Source organism: Phasianus colchicus, chromosome 1 (genome assembly GCF_987193195.1).
Source record: "Phasianus colchicus chromosome 1, bPhaCol1.hap1.1, whole genome shotgun sequence".
In the NCBI taxonomy this organism is placed as follows: Eukaryota; Metazoa; Chordata; class Aves; order Galliformes; family Phasianidae; genus Phasianus; species Phasianus colchicus.
In genome coordinates this window covers 80,453,941-80,470,519 of record NC_143436.1, presented here as the reverse complement: position 1 = coordinate 80,470,519, position 16,579 = coordinate 80,453,941, and the positions used below count along the sequence as shown (strand labels likewise).

Sequence of the window (16,579 nt, the reverse complement as noted above, 5' to 3'; positions counted from 1 at the left end):
GGGATGCGCCATCACACAGCGGCCTAAAGATGCCCTCAAGAGAGCTGGAGAGAGTGTGGACCTCACCTGTTATGCCACGCTTGCCTATATCTTGTGGTACCAGCAGCCTTCAAGAAGTAGCCTGAAGTTAATAGCCAGCACTTCTAGGTGGCATCAGAATTCTTATGAGGAAGGTTACAGTGAAGCCAAGTTTGAGATAAGCAGAGACAAGAACGATATCTCCATTATGACCATCAAGAATGTGACATCCAAGGATGCTGCCACGTACTTCTGTGCTGTGAGTGATCACACGATGCATCAAGAGCACTGAGCACTTACACAAAATCCTCACCCTGCCTGAAGGACAGACAAAGTCTCTGCAAAATGTGAGACTGACTGGAGAGGGGCAGAAGAAGAGCAGAGGTAAAACAAGGGCAACGTCGGGGAATGGAGCCCGGACTCTTGGGAGGGAAGAGGGTCTGGCAAAGCAATGCAGCAGCATCTATCTTAAAGACAAAGAGCCTTCAGAAAGACAAACCCGTAGCCCAGAATTAAGAACGTGGTACTGCTGGCTGACAAAAGGCACTAGACACTTCTGAGGATTAGTGCTACAGGAGCACAGCCAGGTTCTTGGTCGCTAGGTCCCCACAGGCCCAAAGATGGCACTAAGGAGAGTGTGTGGGAAAGCACAAAGCAGAAGGGAAATTCGAGGCTCTTTCATGTACTGCACAGCCAGGGAAAGGAAACCACAAAGGGCTGCTTTCACTTGGTGTTTCCATTGTGACGGAAGCTGCAGGCGGAAAATGAACACACCTTGGCCTGAGTGATGCCTAAGCAGACATTCCCTAACACACAAACATGCACGCAAACCCAAATGAGGCTCCCTTGGAGACTAAGGGAAGGAGCTGCCTTCTCCTGTGGGGAAGCACGTGTTGTGTGGGCAGTCGTAGTCCAGTCTGCTCAGAAGAATTTCAGGCACCTCAGCAGTGATAAGTGGGACTCTAACATCGTGGTCAGCCGATCAAAAAGAGCAGCAAAAAAGCACGCCCACAGGCAGCACTCTGTGCCCCAGGTCGGGCCTCAGCACACCTGCTTCCTCCCAAGGTCGCAGGAAGCCCTGATGGAAAAACAAACTTTTTCTTTTTTCTTTCATTTCTTTCCTTTTCTATGCCCCTTTAATAGAACTAGTCAGCCACTCTCAACAGCACAAAACACAGAACAGGGGGCCAGCCGGTAATGCCCTGAGAGACAAAGGTCTCTGTGAGCCTCTCTATGCTACCTGCTTACATAAACAAGAGGACACTACAGGCCTTTTCCCAGGCCAAGGCCGGAGCTTGCCTTGCAGAAGTCCTGCATTCTAGTTCCTAACTGCTTGATGACAAACATCTAATGCATGTTCATTTCCTAAACCTCTCCCCATTTTCCTGCCGGCCTGTTTGGAGAGGCATCCATGAATCCCAGCATCCCAGGATGCATACCTGCAGGCACAACAGTGCATGAGCACACAGTGCAAACTGATCTCACGTGGAGGCAAACGGGTTGTTTGTGATGCACAATTCAGAGATCATCCTGCAGACAGACCAATTCAGAGAAGAATTCGGGCCATTCTGTTGGATGATGAATGAACTCTGCTGAGTTCAGGTTAAAAGCTTGACACCTTCTCTCCACCCTCTTCCTCTTTTTAAAGAAGATACATCCCTTCATGAATGGTAAATATTCTCTTCTGCCCACTACAAGAGGACATCCCACAGGCCTGTTTTTCAGGCTCTTTCCAAAAATGAACTCCTGAGGTGTACGACTCTATCTGCAAACAGTTATCTTGTTTAACGCAGTGAGGCTGCAGCAGAGTGCTGATGGCTTCAGAGACACTGAGGAAGGCAGGCCGCTGAATGGAGGGCAGCTTGTCAGATATTACCAAGGGACAAGCAATGTCAGCTGCATTTCTAGAAATACGTGTTTCTGCTTTAGGTATTACAGTCAGCTGTACTCAGATAAAATAAGTAAATTTGTCCAGGCTGGTGCAAGGCCCTGGGAAAGTTAAAGCTGGTGAGACTGTGGGCTGGCAAAGATAAAGCTCTCTGGGAGCATAAAGCGGAGGAGTTTCTGAGGCTAGTCCTTGCACGTGTCACAGAGCTTGGTGGTGGAAGCACCATGTATTCTCTCCTCCTGATTCTGTCCTGCCTGGGAGCAGCTGGTATGTTCTTGAAAGCTTCTGGGCTCAACAAACCTTCTCCCACAACCTCTCGCTTCTCCCTCTCTACCTGCATTCTGCCTTTCTCCGGTGGCAGACTATTCTGCTTTTCTTCTCTTTCCGCCTACGTCAGCCTCCTAGACAGACAGAGAAGGTAGGATATGATGGGGCGTACAAAACTACGAGGAGCTGGCAGTCTCTTCCTGTACAAGAATTAGGGAGTATCCAACAAGGGTAGGTAGTCTGGCACCAAACAACGGACGATTCCTCTTCTTTTAGGAAGGCTGTGAACCCCTTTCTGCAGTATTTTTCTGGGCGCAAAAGATTCACACAGCTTCACCAAGTCGGGGGACACATTTGTGTAAAAAACAATTTTCAAAAGCTACGAGGTTGAAAGACACCCCACCTGACCAACAAACGTCAAGTCCCTGAGTTGCTGGAGGCCTGGGAGGGTCTGGGGATGTGTTTCATATCTTCTGCACTTGGCACATGTAATTGGTGGTCAGAGACAGGCTTCTAGCCTGCAACGTGCTTGTGCAGAGGTCTCTGAAGTGGGGTGCGTGCACCCTGGGATGTGCAAGATGATCCATTAGGGTGCAGGAAGAAAACATTAGAACTGTGGTAGTACGAGTACATAACTTGCAAATGAGTAAGCATACACACATTGCAGGGAGCGACAGGAGTGCTGAAAGGGTTTTTGCTGATAGGGCTGTGCGATCAAAAGTGGTTGGCTACCACTGTTCCATTGGCAAACGCGTTCTTTCTCACATTCAAACACGTCCTTTCCGACATTCAAAGACCTTCTTCCTTGCATTCTTCTCCAGCTCCACGGGATCTTTCTGTTTACCCTGATTCCTTTGCTACCAGCGTTTCCCTTCACCCTTGCTCACCGCTTCTTTCCCCCCAGAAGATTAGAAATTCTGCCAACTGCATTCTCAAGTGCATTTGCCCTCTTCCAATTTCCACGCTACACAGACGACCACCGTGAGCTGTCTACCATGCCATCGCTGTTGCGTTCCAATCCAAATGCGTTCCAAATGGAAGGAACACAGTGAAGCCTGCATACAGTTAATCTGTGAGCTTCTCTGGCAGCTTCTACTCTTTTGTTCTCTTCCTGACTTGAGGTGGTAAAGACATTTACATTTACCATAAAGCCTCACATTTCAGAGTAGCACTGGAAGAAGTCAGCAGGATGTTTCAGGTGTTGTGTGAAGACTTCTGAAGTTTCATGCTCTTTTGGCTCCTGCTAATTTGTCTGTAGCTCGCCGCCTGCTGCTACACTTGAAGAGAACGGAGTCAGGCCAGGTGCCGTGAAACCCAATGCTCTTTCTTGCAGTTGCTTTCCCTGGAGGTGCTGATGATGACAAGATTGTGGGAGGCTACACCTGTCCAGAGCATTCAGTTCCCTACCAGGTGTCCCTGAACTCTGGGTATCACTTCTGTGGAGGTTCCCTCATCAACAGCCAGTGGGTCTTGTCAGCTGCTCACTGCTATAAATCGTAAGTATGGATTGGGTTTTGTATCTGGATGGGTTCTAGTCAAATCTTGCAAACACATCCGATCCGGAACTCTGGTGCCTCATGAGAAAAGACAATCTGAGGGGGGCAATGCAAGGCATGGTATTCCTGTGGAGCAATGGAGAAACTCTACTCTTGGTCTCACCGCTTTACATGATCTTTCCAATACTTTCCAATACTAAGGTGCACTCTTAGCATCCTTTTCTGTGTACCCTAGCATGCTTTTCTGTCCCCATTTGCATGTCTACGTTTTGCTTACCATTACCATTTTGTTCTTTTTCATTCCTTCAGGTCTTCCCCGTGGAGCTTTCTTTGTCCCAGATTTAGGACATACTGCTGTGCAGAGAGAGCACAGCTTAGTGATCAGGCTCCCCTGCAGAGGGAGACTTAATCTCCCTTTCTGAAGCACTGCTCTAGGTGTCTGGAGTCCTCCATCCAGCCATCCATCCTGCACTGACACAGCTGCAAGCTGAGGATCCGCTGGACAGGATGCCCACCTGGCAAGGCTTTCCACACTCTGTCTTCCACAAAATCAAAAAGTTCCTAGAGCTCTGTGACACATTAACCTTTGATTTAGGGCAGCACTCTCTTCCTCTCTTCCCAGACTCTGCATATCCCATGGGGCACGAAGCTGTTCAACCCACGGCTAACTGCTGTTTTTCTCTGTTGGCAATTTTGCAGCCGTATACAAGTGAGGCTGGGAGAGTACAACATCGATGTGCAGGAAGACAGTGAAGTAGTCAGGAGTTCATCAGTAATCGTTCGCCATCCTAAATACAGTTCCATAACCCTCAATAATGACATTATGTTGATCAAGTTGTCATCTGTGGTGGAATACAGTGCTGACGTTCAACCCATAGCTCTGCCCAGCGCCTGTGCCACTGCGGGGACCGAGTGCCTGATTTCAGGGTGGGGAAACACGCTGAGCAATGGCTGTGAGTATCAACACGCACTGCAAGCAGCTGTTTGCGCTTCTCCCGCTCTACCACCATGTTCACGAGACCCCGCGCACATTTCACCTGACTTCTTTCCTTGTTCTGCCTGCCTGCACGGTCACCACACTGCCCTGCCCATGTGCCTCAGCATACAATGCACGTCAGATTTGCCCCTGTAGCTTGAGGGTTTGCTCTACCCTGCTTTGCTGGAGGGCACTCCTGGATGGCTCGCAGATAGGCCTTCAGGTCTGTTTGTTAACTGACAGTACTGGGTCTCAGGGAAAGAACAAGCGTTGTCCTCACTCTCCCGGCAGACAATTACCCTGAACTTCTCCAGTGCCTGAAAGCTCCAATTCTGAGTGACCAGGAGTGCCAAGAGGCTTACCCGGGTGATATCACCAGCAACATGATCTGCGTCGGGTACCTGGAGGGTGGGAAAGACTCATGCCAGGTAAGAGTTGATGCTGGAGCAGAGCCCTGGGCCACGCAACCCCAGGGTGCCCCATACGCCCGGTATGGCGTGTTTCAGCACTTGGCAGCGTGCGTAGGCCTTCTCATAGAATCGTAGAATGGCTTAGGGTGCAAGGGACCTTAAAGATCATTGAGCTCCGACCCCCCACCACAGGCAGGCAGGGTTGCCGCCAACCAGATCAGGCTGCCTGAGACCCCATCCAACCTGTCTTTGCACACCTCCAGATGGACGGGGCATCCACAGCTTCTCTGGGCAATCTCTTCCAGCGCCTCACTACCCTCTGACTAGAGAGGATGCTGCATCATTTAGTGTTCTTTTCTGACACAGTATCTTTCCAGCAGGGTTTGGCTGCAGCATGGACTTCACCAAAAATAGCAAGCAAGTCCAGCCACATCTGCTGGGAAAAGAATATTGAATTGTTAGAATAGTGAATTGTTAGGAACTAAGGGAGTCCAGCAAGCAAGGTCTGGTATCTGCCTGTGCTTCCATCTCAGGGCCTGCTGCATTTCCCTGTGCATTCCCTAGATTCTTTGTACCAGGTCACAGTCTTCCAGACGAGATTCTGCTTCTAAATCAGTTTATGCTTCTAAATTTTTCTCTCCAGGGTGACTCAGGCGGACCAGTTGCGTGCAATGGAGAACTGCAAGGAATTGTGTCCTGGGGAATTGGATGTGCTCTGAAAGGGTACCCTGGAGTTTACACCAAGGTCTGCAATTACGTTGACTGGATCCAGGAAACCATTGCAGCCTACTGACACCCAGACTGCCTCCTGGCTCCACGGCTGCTGCCCTCCTGCCCTTCTCACTTTCCTCCTAAGGGAAGGAAATAATAGCACAAATAAAACTCTTACTTAATCGAACCTTGCAGATACTTACTTTGGACACTGAAACTCATCAGAGCCAAGTCGGGTTCCCTGCAGCCTTACAGCAGCCCGTCCCCAGCCTTCCCTGCTGTTCTGGCTATGGTGTGCACACTGGTAGCAGTGCTCCAGAGTTGCAGGGCTGGCAGGCAGTGAGAGTGTGACAGTTTGCTACCAGTCCAGAAGTCTTCTGAGCCAGCCAGGAAAGGAGTTTCCTTTACTCCTGCTCTTCTTACTGACAAGGGAGCTGTTGGAGCAGGTCCCTGGGTGTGGTCTTACAGCAGCTGAGAAGAGTTCCATTTTGTTCCTGTCAAGGGTGAGATTATCTCCTCACTGTTCCTGTAAAAGCTTTGATGGTACCCATTGCAGCTATGGGGCTGGGTGAAACAGCAGTGAGAAGCCACAAGCACAGTCCAGTGGTACCTGTGGCCAGGGCTACTTTCTCCTTCAGTTGCTCAGACACACTGGAGCCAGGAGTACTCGGTCCACCAGTGCCTAAGAGGTAATCCAGACTAGCTGCTATGGAAAGATAAACAATAACAAATAGGTGGCAAGAATGTCAGGTGCTTGGTAGCACTGTAAAGCATAAAAGGAAGATCAACTGGGAGGAGGCAGAGAGAGAGGGAAGCAGAAAAAGGATGGAGGGAGGTAAGAAAGAAGGAAAGAAAGAAGGAAAAAAAAAAAGGAATGAAAAACGAAGGAAAGAAAGAACAAATGAGAGAAAGAAGGAAGAAAGGAAGGAACAAAGGAAGATAGAAAAGAAGGAGGGAAAGAAGGAAGGATGGAAGGAAGGAATGGATGGGAAGGAGGGAGGGAGAGAGGGGGAGAGGGAATGTGAGAGAGAGAAAGAGAAAGGAAGGAGTGCATCTTTTTGGTTGAGGGTGTTGAGGGAAGGCACTAACTGCCTATTTATGTTTATTCTGTAGCTATTCTTTTTTTTTCTTTGTCAGATTCTTTTCTTTAAAGCAAAGTAGGGGAGTTATGCCTTCTGTGAGTGTGCCTGCAGTCAGAAAGTAAGGAGGGAGACCTGGAGGAATTTGTGCCAGATGCAGTGAGAGAATGATAAAGTAGAGAGAGACCATGATGCTGAAAAATTAGGAGAGGAACTGTAGTCATACATGGAGCCTGTGTGTGGATACACAACCTGAGCCTCTGAGGCAGGAAGTATACGGTGTCCTGGGAGTTCATCAGCAAATGGCAGGAAATGGAAAGGGGATGGGAATGAGAAAGGGAAAAGGTAAGGGTGAGCGTGACAGAAGGGCAAGGATGAGGGAGACAGAAAGAGAAGGGGAAAGGGAAGGGAAGGGAAATCATAGCAGATGGGAGATTCCAGTTTCAGTGTATGTATTCAATCGGTGTCATCCCTTTCATAATCTGCCGACTGGGGCTAAAAAGCTCTCCCTTGAAGAATCCTGAGGCAGTGTGTACTGGGCCAGTACTGAACAATGTTATCTCCAAACCCAGAAAGCTGCCTCTTTGCTGAGAGAATCTAGGATGGAATGTTAGGGGGAGGAATGAGAGGACAAAGAGGGACTGGGAATGGTGCAAGATTCTTGCCAGAATGGTGAGGTGGAAAGTTGGGTGGTCTGCAAAAGCTAGGGAAGCTGGTTTAGGTGTAGGAGTTAGTGAGGCTGGCGCAGTGAAATAGCCTGGAGGAGAAGGGGGAAATCACACCACATGAGCAGACTCAGCTGGATTAGAAATGGAATCAGAATGAACTGCTTGGAGATGGCGGTGTGAAAGAGCGAGCACAGGCCTGGGTGGACAAGGGTTCTGCGATGGCAAGCCCAAGGAGGAAGGGTTTTTGCAAGAAGAATTGTCTGCAGACAGCTGGGCACAGAGAAACTTTATGCACCGATGCTGCCTATGTAAGAAAACTGGCAGCAGATGCCTTAAATCTGCTACGACTAAAGAGCCATCTGGTACTTGCACGCAGTGACAGTTGACACAACGCAAGTTGAGGTCTTAAGTGCCAAGTGTTTGTATCTAGCTCTGGGAACGGGCTGTCAGTGTCTTCCTTGTCATTTGGCAATGGTCATTTGTCCCTACCGGGGCACCAATGCATGCAGTATGGGCAACAAACTGGAGGAGCTGGAAGCCATTGTGTGGCAGGCAAACTATGACTTAGTTTCCATTACTGAAATCTCCTGGGGTCACTGCCACAACTGGAGTTTGGCTGCAACAAATGGCTATAAGCTCATCAGGAGGGACAAGCACGGAAGGAGGGCAGTGGTGAGGCACACTGTGTTAGAAAGTGTTTTGATGCTATAGAGCTTGGGGCTGGGAATGACAAAGTTGGGTCCCTGTTCCAGAGGGCAGACTTTGAACTGTTCAGGGCACTGGTAGGGAGTTTCCCTTGGGCGTCAGTCCTGAAGGGAGGAGGGGTCCATGAAGACTGGATGGTCCTCAAGAAGGAAGTCTAAAAGGCGCAGGTGACTGAACTGTAAGATGAGCCAGCGGGGAAGAAGACCAGTGTGGTCAGACAGGGAAGTTCTTCTATGGAGACTCTGGGTGAAGAAGAGAGTTTACCTCCTCTGAAAGTAGGGCTGTGCAACTCAAGGAGAGTATAAGGAATTTGCAAGCATATGCAGGGAGAAAATCAGAGAGGCTAAAGTTCAGCTTGAGCACAACCTGGCCACTGTGGTAAAAGACAACAATAAATATCTTTAAAATATATTAACAGTAAGAGGAGGACCTCCTTCATTTACCGGGTGTGGTGGGGAGGATACGGAAAAGGCTGCGGTTTTCAGTGCCTTCTTTACATCCATCTGTCTTTAATAGTCAGACAGATTAGCCTCAGGTGGGCACTCAGCTTCCTGACCTGGAAGTCCGGGGTGCGGGGCAGGATATAAACCCTTCCCGATTCAGGTGGAAACAGTTAGAGACCTTCTACTCCATCTAGACTGTCACAAGTCCATGGAGCCAGATGCGATTCACTCGAGGTTAATGAGGGAGGCGACGGAGGTGACTACCAAGCCACCTTCCACTATCTGTCAGCAGTCCTGGTCAACCAGAGTCATCCCAGCCAATTGGAGACTTGCTAGTGTCTCCAGTCTATAGGAAGGATTATTGGGGGAATCTGGGGGACTACAGGCCTGTCAGCCTGATCTCAGTGCCAGGGAAGGTTATGGAACAGATCATCATGAGTGTAAGCGCATGACATGTTCAGGACAACCAGGGGATCAGATCCTGCTTGACCAACCTCACCTCCTTCTATGACAGGGTGACCCAGCTGGTGGATGAAGGATAGGCTGTTGACGCAGTTTACCTAGGCTTCAGCAAAGCCCTTGACACTGCCTGTCACAGTATTCTCCTGAGGAAGCTGGCAGCCTGTTGCTTGCACAGGTATACAAAGAGCTGGCCGGAATGGAGTTAAAACCAGCTGGCAACCTGTCATGAGTGGTGTTCCCCAGAGTTCAGTATTGGGGCCCATCCTGTTTAGGATCTTTATTGATGATTTGGGTGAGGGAGTTGCGTGCACCCTCAGAAAGTTTGCAGATGACACTAAGCTGGGGAGAAGTGTTGATGCACCTGAGGGTAGGAAGGCCCTACAGAGAGATGTGGATCGATGGGCTGAAGCCTGTGAGATGAAGTTCAACAAGACCAAGTGTCTGGTCCTGCACTATGGTTCCCACAACCCCTGTGCGGGTTCAGGTCACAGTGACTGGCAAGAGGAAACAGAACCGGGAATGTTGCTGGATGCTTGGCTTAACATGATCCAGCAGTGCTTTCAGGTGGCCAAGAAGGCCAGTGACATCATGACATGATTTGACAATGGTCATTTGTCCCTACCAGGACTGGAAAGCTCTCATTTGTGATCATAGTCTCAAAATCCTGCACAAACCCCCACTTATTGTTTCCAGCCTTTGTAAAACACTAATCAGTAGGAAGATTTTCCCTGTCCTCTTGGTCCTCTTCCATGTAGACAGGAGACTTCTGCCCTTTCTTCATTGTCACATCTCTTCTTTTTGTCTTTTCCTCTTTAAGGAGGAAATTTCAGTAATTTCCCTGAAGCTCCCTAGTAGATGGGACTGCTGGAGTGGCTGCCACAACTCCACATCCCTAGGCCCAGCCTGCAGCAAGGCTGAGAATGTATTCTCAGGTAACATGCATAAATACTACACACATATATTTGGGGTCAACCACACAAATCAAAACTGGCAGACACACCCACTGCTCACACCAACAGGAACAGCACCAATGGCCTCATCTTGGGCATCTTCCTTTTCATGGCTTTTTACTTTTGTGCCTCACAGGCTTCTTTTCTGTTCACATTTGCGGAAATTCAGTAGTCTGGGTTCAGAACAAGGGAGCTCAATTCAAACCTGTCTTCATCTTAACAACAGAGAAGCACTCTGGTTGATCAGGATGAAGGACCATGGTTAGAAAGTATGTACGTGTTCTTGTACAATTGGTACGAGTGCTACTTGAATGCTACTTGATCCCACAGTTGGTAAGGGAAAGAATAGAGAATCAGTAGGGATCTTGTCCTGTAAAAGATCCTCCCACTTATACTCCAATTTACTAAAATTTCTGAGACTTATATAGTGCCAGGGTGGATCACTCACTGTCATGCCAGGATCCTAGTCTCCTGATTGACAGTATAAATGTTACTTTGCTTCCAGGCTCTTCCCTAAAATAAGCTATGGTATGCACGCTATTGAAGGACAACAATAAATATTTCTATAAATACATCAACAGTAAGAGGAGGGCTAGGAAGATTCTCCATCCCTTGTTGGACACCGAGGGCAACACGGTGACCAAAGATCAGGATAAGGCTGAGGTAGTTAATGCCTTCTTTTCCTTGGTCTTCAATAGTAGTACTAGTTACTCACTGGTGTCATGGTTTTATGATTTTTGGTTATCAGTATTCCACATCATAACATCATGTAGTACACTGGGAATTAAAGATTGTATTGACTGGGAATTAAATGTACCTGTCCCAGAAAAGAAGACCTACTGCATACTGCATACCCCAGAGGACTTTGTGTAATTTGTGTTTTTGTTTTCCGCTCTGGGGGAAAGATAAATACGGTCCACAAAATATTTTCCCTCCCCTTTTGATCTCAGCAGCATGTGAGCTTCCTAGACAGTCTTGTCACGGCATTAGAGGAAGGCCTTTGGCTTTCAAACACTCTCTCTCATTTTATTTGGTTTATTAGCTTCAATTCTAATTATACTGTGGTATATATATTATATTGTGGTAGTAGATTGTGTTATCTTGCATTCCAATATCTGTTTTAGTCAATTAATTTGTTTCTCCTCAGATCCCTGCTGCTGTTTTGTTTTTCGGCTCATCTCTCTATCCTTTTCACTTTTTTCCCTTTTCCCCTTTCTGGAGCATGAGTCTGTAGGTCCCCTCACCCCACTAGTCACAGACCTGGGCCAAACCATCCCGTAAACCGTTGACACCTGGGCACACAGCCGCTTGAGGTGGTAGGTAGGGATGGGGAACAGAATAGGCCCTGCATAATCCATGATGAGATGGTTTTGGACCTGCTCTGAAAGCTGCACACTCCCAGGTCCATGGGGCCAGATGGATTTTCACACCGCAGAGTACTGAGGGCTTTGGTGGATGCAGTTGCCAAGCCACTCTCCATCATCGTTCGGCAGTCCTGGCTAAGTGGGAATGTCCCAATGGACTGTAGGCTGGTAAAAGTGACACCCATCTTCAAAAAGGGCCAGAGAAGGTCATGGAACGGGTAATCTCGGGAGTCATCATGGGTCAATCAAAGGTCAACCAGGGAATCAAGCTCAATCTGCATGAATGGTAGATCCTATTTGACAAACCTGATTTTGTTCTATGACAAGGTGACTCGCTTAGTGGATGAAGGTAAGGCTCCCAATGGAATTAAATCCAGTTGGTGGCCGAACATGAGTGCTCTCCCCCAGGGCTCAGTACTGGGGCCTCTTCTAATTAACATTGTTATAAATGATCTCGACAAGGGGATTGAGTGCACCCTCAGTAAGTTTGCAGATGACACCAAGATGAGAGGGAGTGCTGATCTGCCAGAGGGGAGGAAGGCACTACAGAGGGACCTGGATGGACTGGATCGATGGGCCGTTAGAGGAGTTTCAATAGGGTCAAGTGTCACGTCCTGCACTTTGGTCACAGCAACCTCAGGCAACCCTACAGGCCTGGGTAGGAGTGGCTGGAAAGCTGCCTGATGGAAAGGGACCTTGGCGTACGGATGGACAGTCAGCTGAACACGAGCCAGCAGTGTGCCCAAGCGTCCAAGAAGGCGAATGGCATCCTGGCTTGTATCAGGAATGGTGTGGTAAGCAGCACTAGGGAAGTAATCCTACCCTGTCTTTGGCATTGGTGAGGCCTCATCTCGAGTCCTGTGTTCAGTTTTGGGCACCTCAATACAGAAAGGACATTGAGGCGCTGGAGCAGGTCCAAAGAAGGGCAACAAGGCTTGTGAAGGGCTTGGAGAATATGCCCTATGAGGAGTGACTGAAGGAACTGGGGCTGTGTAGTCGGGGGAAGAGAAGGCTGAGGGGAGACCTTATTACTCTCTTCCAATATCTGAAAGGTGCTGACAGCGAGAGCAGGGTTGGTCTCTTCTCACTGGTGATGACACGTGACAGGACAAGGGGAAATGGCCTCAGGTTGCACAAGGATAAGTTTAGGTTGGATATCAGGAAAAACTTCTATATAGAAAGGGTTGTTAAGCACTGAATTAGGCTCCTTAGGGAGGTTTAAAAACCATTTGGATGTGGTGCTCAGACACATGATTTAGTGAAAAGCTGTTAGGGTTAGGGTAGTACGGCTAGGTTGTCGCTGGACTGTTCAGTTTAGGGTGGCAAGTGCTCCTGTAAGGCCTGTGAACTTATCAGTAGCCTTCAATGTCCAGCAAATAAATGAGGTGGTTATAGACTGGTCACAGCTGTGCACTTCCCAGGTCCCAGTGGAATACCACCAGGACCTTCAGTGGACGTTGTTATCCTGAAGTTCTGCAGCCACAGTGCCCTAGTCCAGTTCTGAAAAAGCAATACCTCCTAGGCAGGGAATGAGAAAAGTTCTTCAAGAAATAGCTGTTACGCTTCTCTCACTTCCTGTCTTTGTATTTACTTTACAGGTCATCCAGTCCAGCTCTCCTGCAAGAAAGAGGGAGACCTATTACTAGATCAGGTTGCTCAGAGCCATGTCCAGCTTGACCTCAAATGTCTCCAGGGACAGGGCATCCACCACATCTCCAGATACCCTGTGCCAGTGCTTCACTACCCTGTTCCAGTAGAAAAAAAGAAAAAAAACAGAACAACAAGTTTTCCTTATGTCCAGTCTAAATCTCCCCTGTTTTAGTTTAAAACCATTTCCCATTGATACTATCCTGTCTGACAGAATATTTTCCATCCGAATCAGTTTGAAAGTTTCTGTATATTTTCAGCAGGCACTCTTAGAACAGTGTATTTCCTTGAAATTTCATGCAGGAAGAAGCTTGGTTTTCAGCACAGATCTGGCTGCTGCAGAGGTCGTTGCTATTGGCTTAAGGCAAATGGAAACAGACCTATATAAGTAAGTCCTTCGCAGGGCATGCTCTCTGACTCCTGAGGCAGCAGTGAGAATGTGGACAGTTTGGTGCTTGGTCTTGTACTTCTTTGGAGCAAGTAAGGCATCAGCTGATATATCATGCCTGTTCTGCTGTGGGGAGAATGTAGTCTGCTTTCTAACTGTGTTACTTTTGCTTTGTCTCACAGGAGCTGAGATAACACAAAACTCAAGTCTGGTACTGAAAGAAGATGAGAATGCTACCCTGGGATGCAGTCAAAATGATAATCACAATTATATGTCCTGGTACTTGCAGCAGCCAGGGAAGGGGCTGCAATTAATCTATTACTCATTGGGAGTAAATCAGGAAAGTAAGGGTGATATTCACATGGGATACGAAGCTAAGCGGCTAAGCCAACAGTACTTTCGTTTAGTTATCATGTCTATAAAGAAGAACCATTCAGCTATCTACTTCTGTGCCTCAAGTTTGGACACAACACTTCAAAGTCACTTGCTTTCTGTACATAAACTCCTCTCCAGTACCTTCCCTCAGAAGGGAGTAGCTCGCAGCTCTCCCAGGATAATGGTATGTAGGTAAACTAGCTATTCACAAAACATAGGCTGCTGAGGAGCTGGTCCAAGAGATGTCCTGTGATCTCTCTTCTTGCATATACTGAGAGTTCTCTTTGATTTTGAGCTAACTCTGAAGCATTCATAGTTTGAAGACGAAAGAGCAGAAGGAGGAACAAGCAGGATGTGAATGTAATTTTAATTACTGTACGAATTCTTCCTGATGGAATGTTTCATGTGTGCACAAAGAATGTTAGGTCTCTCAGACACAGAGACCTCCCAGTGTCTTTCTAGGTAAGAGTTCTAAAGCAGCATCCCTGTCCCATGCACTGACCTTGAAGTAGTGGATTATTTCCAAAGCAAGAAACCACCAAGCAGAGTCCTTGTGATGTACTGTGAAATCCAACTGCATAATATGTCCTTTCTGAAATAAACTACATATGTGTTCATGCACAGTTGGTATCATTTCCACAGCTGTATTGTGACTCACAGCCTGCCCCTTAACTGCCCCTCAATTCCACTCTCTGCATTTACTCATAGCTGGTCTCACGTACCCCCACACCTGCAAGTGCTTAGACTCACATGGACACTCACACAGGCACAACAGCAAGTTATTAATTCACTCTGGTTTGTGCTGTGTGACGTGTGGTCTGGCTGCAGTTTCTGATCCAGGGAGCTGCTCTCCTTGATTCCTGTGGACAGATTTCACACATTGACTCTGGGTTTACGGCTCTTCTGGGACAGCTGTGGGACGAACCTCAAAGGTTTGAGGCTGAAAATAGAAGGGCTGTCTATCCAACTTCTTTCCAGTAGGCAGCAATGTTACACAAGTCACAAAAGAAACACGATAGCTCTCTCATTGTGTCTTCCATGTTCATCCTTTGAACAACATTCTCTCCTTCCCGAGACAGAAAAGTTACACTGAATAAAAATGCTCATCTTGGAACAAGAGATAAACTCTCGTGAGTCTGACAGTAGAAGAATGTTTTGCGCAGCAGCACTTGCACGGTCTTGCCTTGACTCAGAGTACCTACTGAGCATAATCACAGAATAAGCTCCACAGACCTGTGAGGTGTAATTGTCTTCCAGAGGTATGAAGAGCACCTCTCCAGAAAGGAACAATGTATGTTTAAATTTACTGGAATAATGACCTTGGGAAAGATGTCCTGAATTAAAGCCACCGGGGAACATAAGCTAAAAAATCACTGATTGGGTCCGTGGCTGTTAGGCCCAGGGATACACAGAGATGAAACAGGGCAACATCCAGTCAGAAATTTTTTGGTCTGAAAACACTCCCACCTTTTTGTCATGAGCTCAGATCTCGCTTCTCTGGCAGACCGGCCAAAGACATGCAAATCTTACAGCCACACAAAGACTTGCTTTTGCTTTTAATGGCTCAACAACAGTGTTTTCAGATGTGAAACGTGCGGTGTCTGTCCTCTGCTCAAGCTAATGGGAAAATCTGAACAAAGCGAGGGGTATCAGTCTCTCCAGCCTCTCTCTCCTCCCCCATTCTCTTCTGGGACAGCTGCTCCTCATCATGCTGACCATTTTGCTTGCTCTTCTACATGGTGAGAGACTACAGATCCATCTGCAATATGGCTTTCCTACTGGCCATGTGGGGCAGGTGCAAGGTGAAGGACATTTTGAGGCCACTGTCTTTACTTTTTTTCATTTTCTCTCGCTCACTCCTTCAGGCTCTGAAATGGGATGCGCCATCACACAGCAGCCTAAAGATGCCCTCAAGAGAGCTGGAGAGAGTGTGGACCTCACCTGTTATGCCACGCTTGCCTATATCTTGTGGTACCAGCAGCCTTCAAGAAGTAGCCTGAAGTTAATAGCCAGCACTTCTAGGTGGCATCAGAATTCTTATGAGGAAGGTTACAGTGAAGCCAAGTTTGAGATAAGCAGAGACAAGAACGATATCTCCATTATGACCATCAAGAATGTGACATCCAAGGATGCTGCCACGTACTTCTGTGCTGTGAGTGATCACACGATGCATCAAGAGCACTGAGCACTTACACAAAATCCTCACCCTGCCTGAAGGACAGACAAAGTCTCTGCAAAATGTGAGACTGACTGGAGAGGGGCAGAAGAAGAGCAGAGGTAAAACAAGGGCAACGTCGGGGAATGGAGCCCGGACTCTTGGGAGGGAAGAGGGTCTGGCAAAGCAATGCAGCAGCATCTATCTTAAAGACAAAGAGCCTTCAGAAAGACAAACCCGTAGCCCAGAATTAAGAACGTGGTACTGCTGGCTGACAAAAGGCACTAGACACTTCTGAGGATTAGTGCTACAGGAGCACAGCCAGGTTCTTGGTCGCTAGGTCCCCACAGGCCCAAAGATGGCACTAAGGAGAGTGTGTGGGAAAGCACAAAGCAGAAGGGAAATTCGAGGCTCTTTCATGTACTGCACAGCCAGGGAAAGGAAACCACAAAGGGCTGCTTTCACTTGGTGTTTCCATTGTGACGGAAGCTGCAGGCGGAAAATGAACACACCTTGGCCTGAGTGATGCCTAAGCAGACATTCCCTAACACACAAACATGCACGCAAACCCAAATGA

General features: G+C 47.9%; 1 protein-coding gene across 2 annotated transcripts; it reads left to right on the top strand.

Moving 5' to 3' along the window:
* Positions 1–1,500: 1,500 nt before the first annotated feature.
* LOC149919793 (trypsin II-P29) lies at positions 1,501–5,924 on the top strand. Of its 2 annotated transcripts, XM_090149752.1 has the most exons (5): positions 1,501–1,688; positions 3,507–3,669; positions 4,369–4,622; positions 4,937–5,073; positions 5,699–5,924. In XM_090149752.1, the coding sequence occupies exons 1-5, from the start codon at positions 1,682–1,684 to the stop codon at positions 5,846–5,848; spliced, it is 711 nt and encodes a 236-aa protein (XP_090005878.1). In that variant the 5' UTR covers positions 1,501–1,681; the 3' UTR covers positions 5,849–5,924. The 2 variants fall into 2 exon arrangements, with proteins under 2 accessions (XP_090005878.1, XP_090005868.1); XM_090149742.1 differs by lacking the exon at positions 1,501–1,688 and having other exon boundaries at positions 3,201–3,669.
* Positions 5,925–16,579: the final 10,655 nt, after the last annotated feature.

Excerpts from the sequence above, each read along its gene's own strand:
- LOC149919793 (XM_090149742.1), top strand. The coding sequence starts at position 3,491 with ATGCTCTTTCTTGCAGTTGCTTTCCCTGGAGGTGCTGATGATGACAAG. Across the intron at positions 4,623-4,936 it reads AAACACGCTGAGCAATGGCT|ACAATTACCCTGAACTTCTC; the intron begins GTGAGTATCAAC and ends CTCTCCCGGCAG. Across the intron at positions 5,074-5,698 it reads GTGGGAAAGACTCATGCCAG|GGTGACTCAGGCGGACCAGT; the intron begins GTAAGAGTTGAT and ends TTTTCTCTCCAG.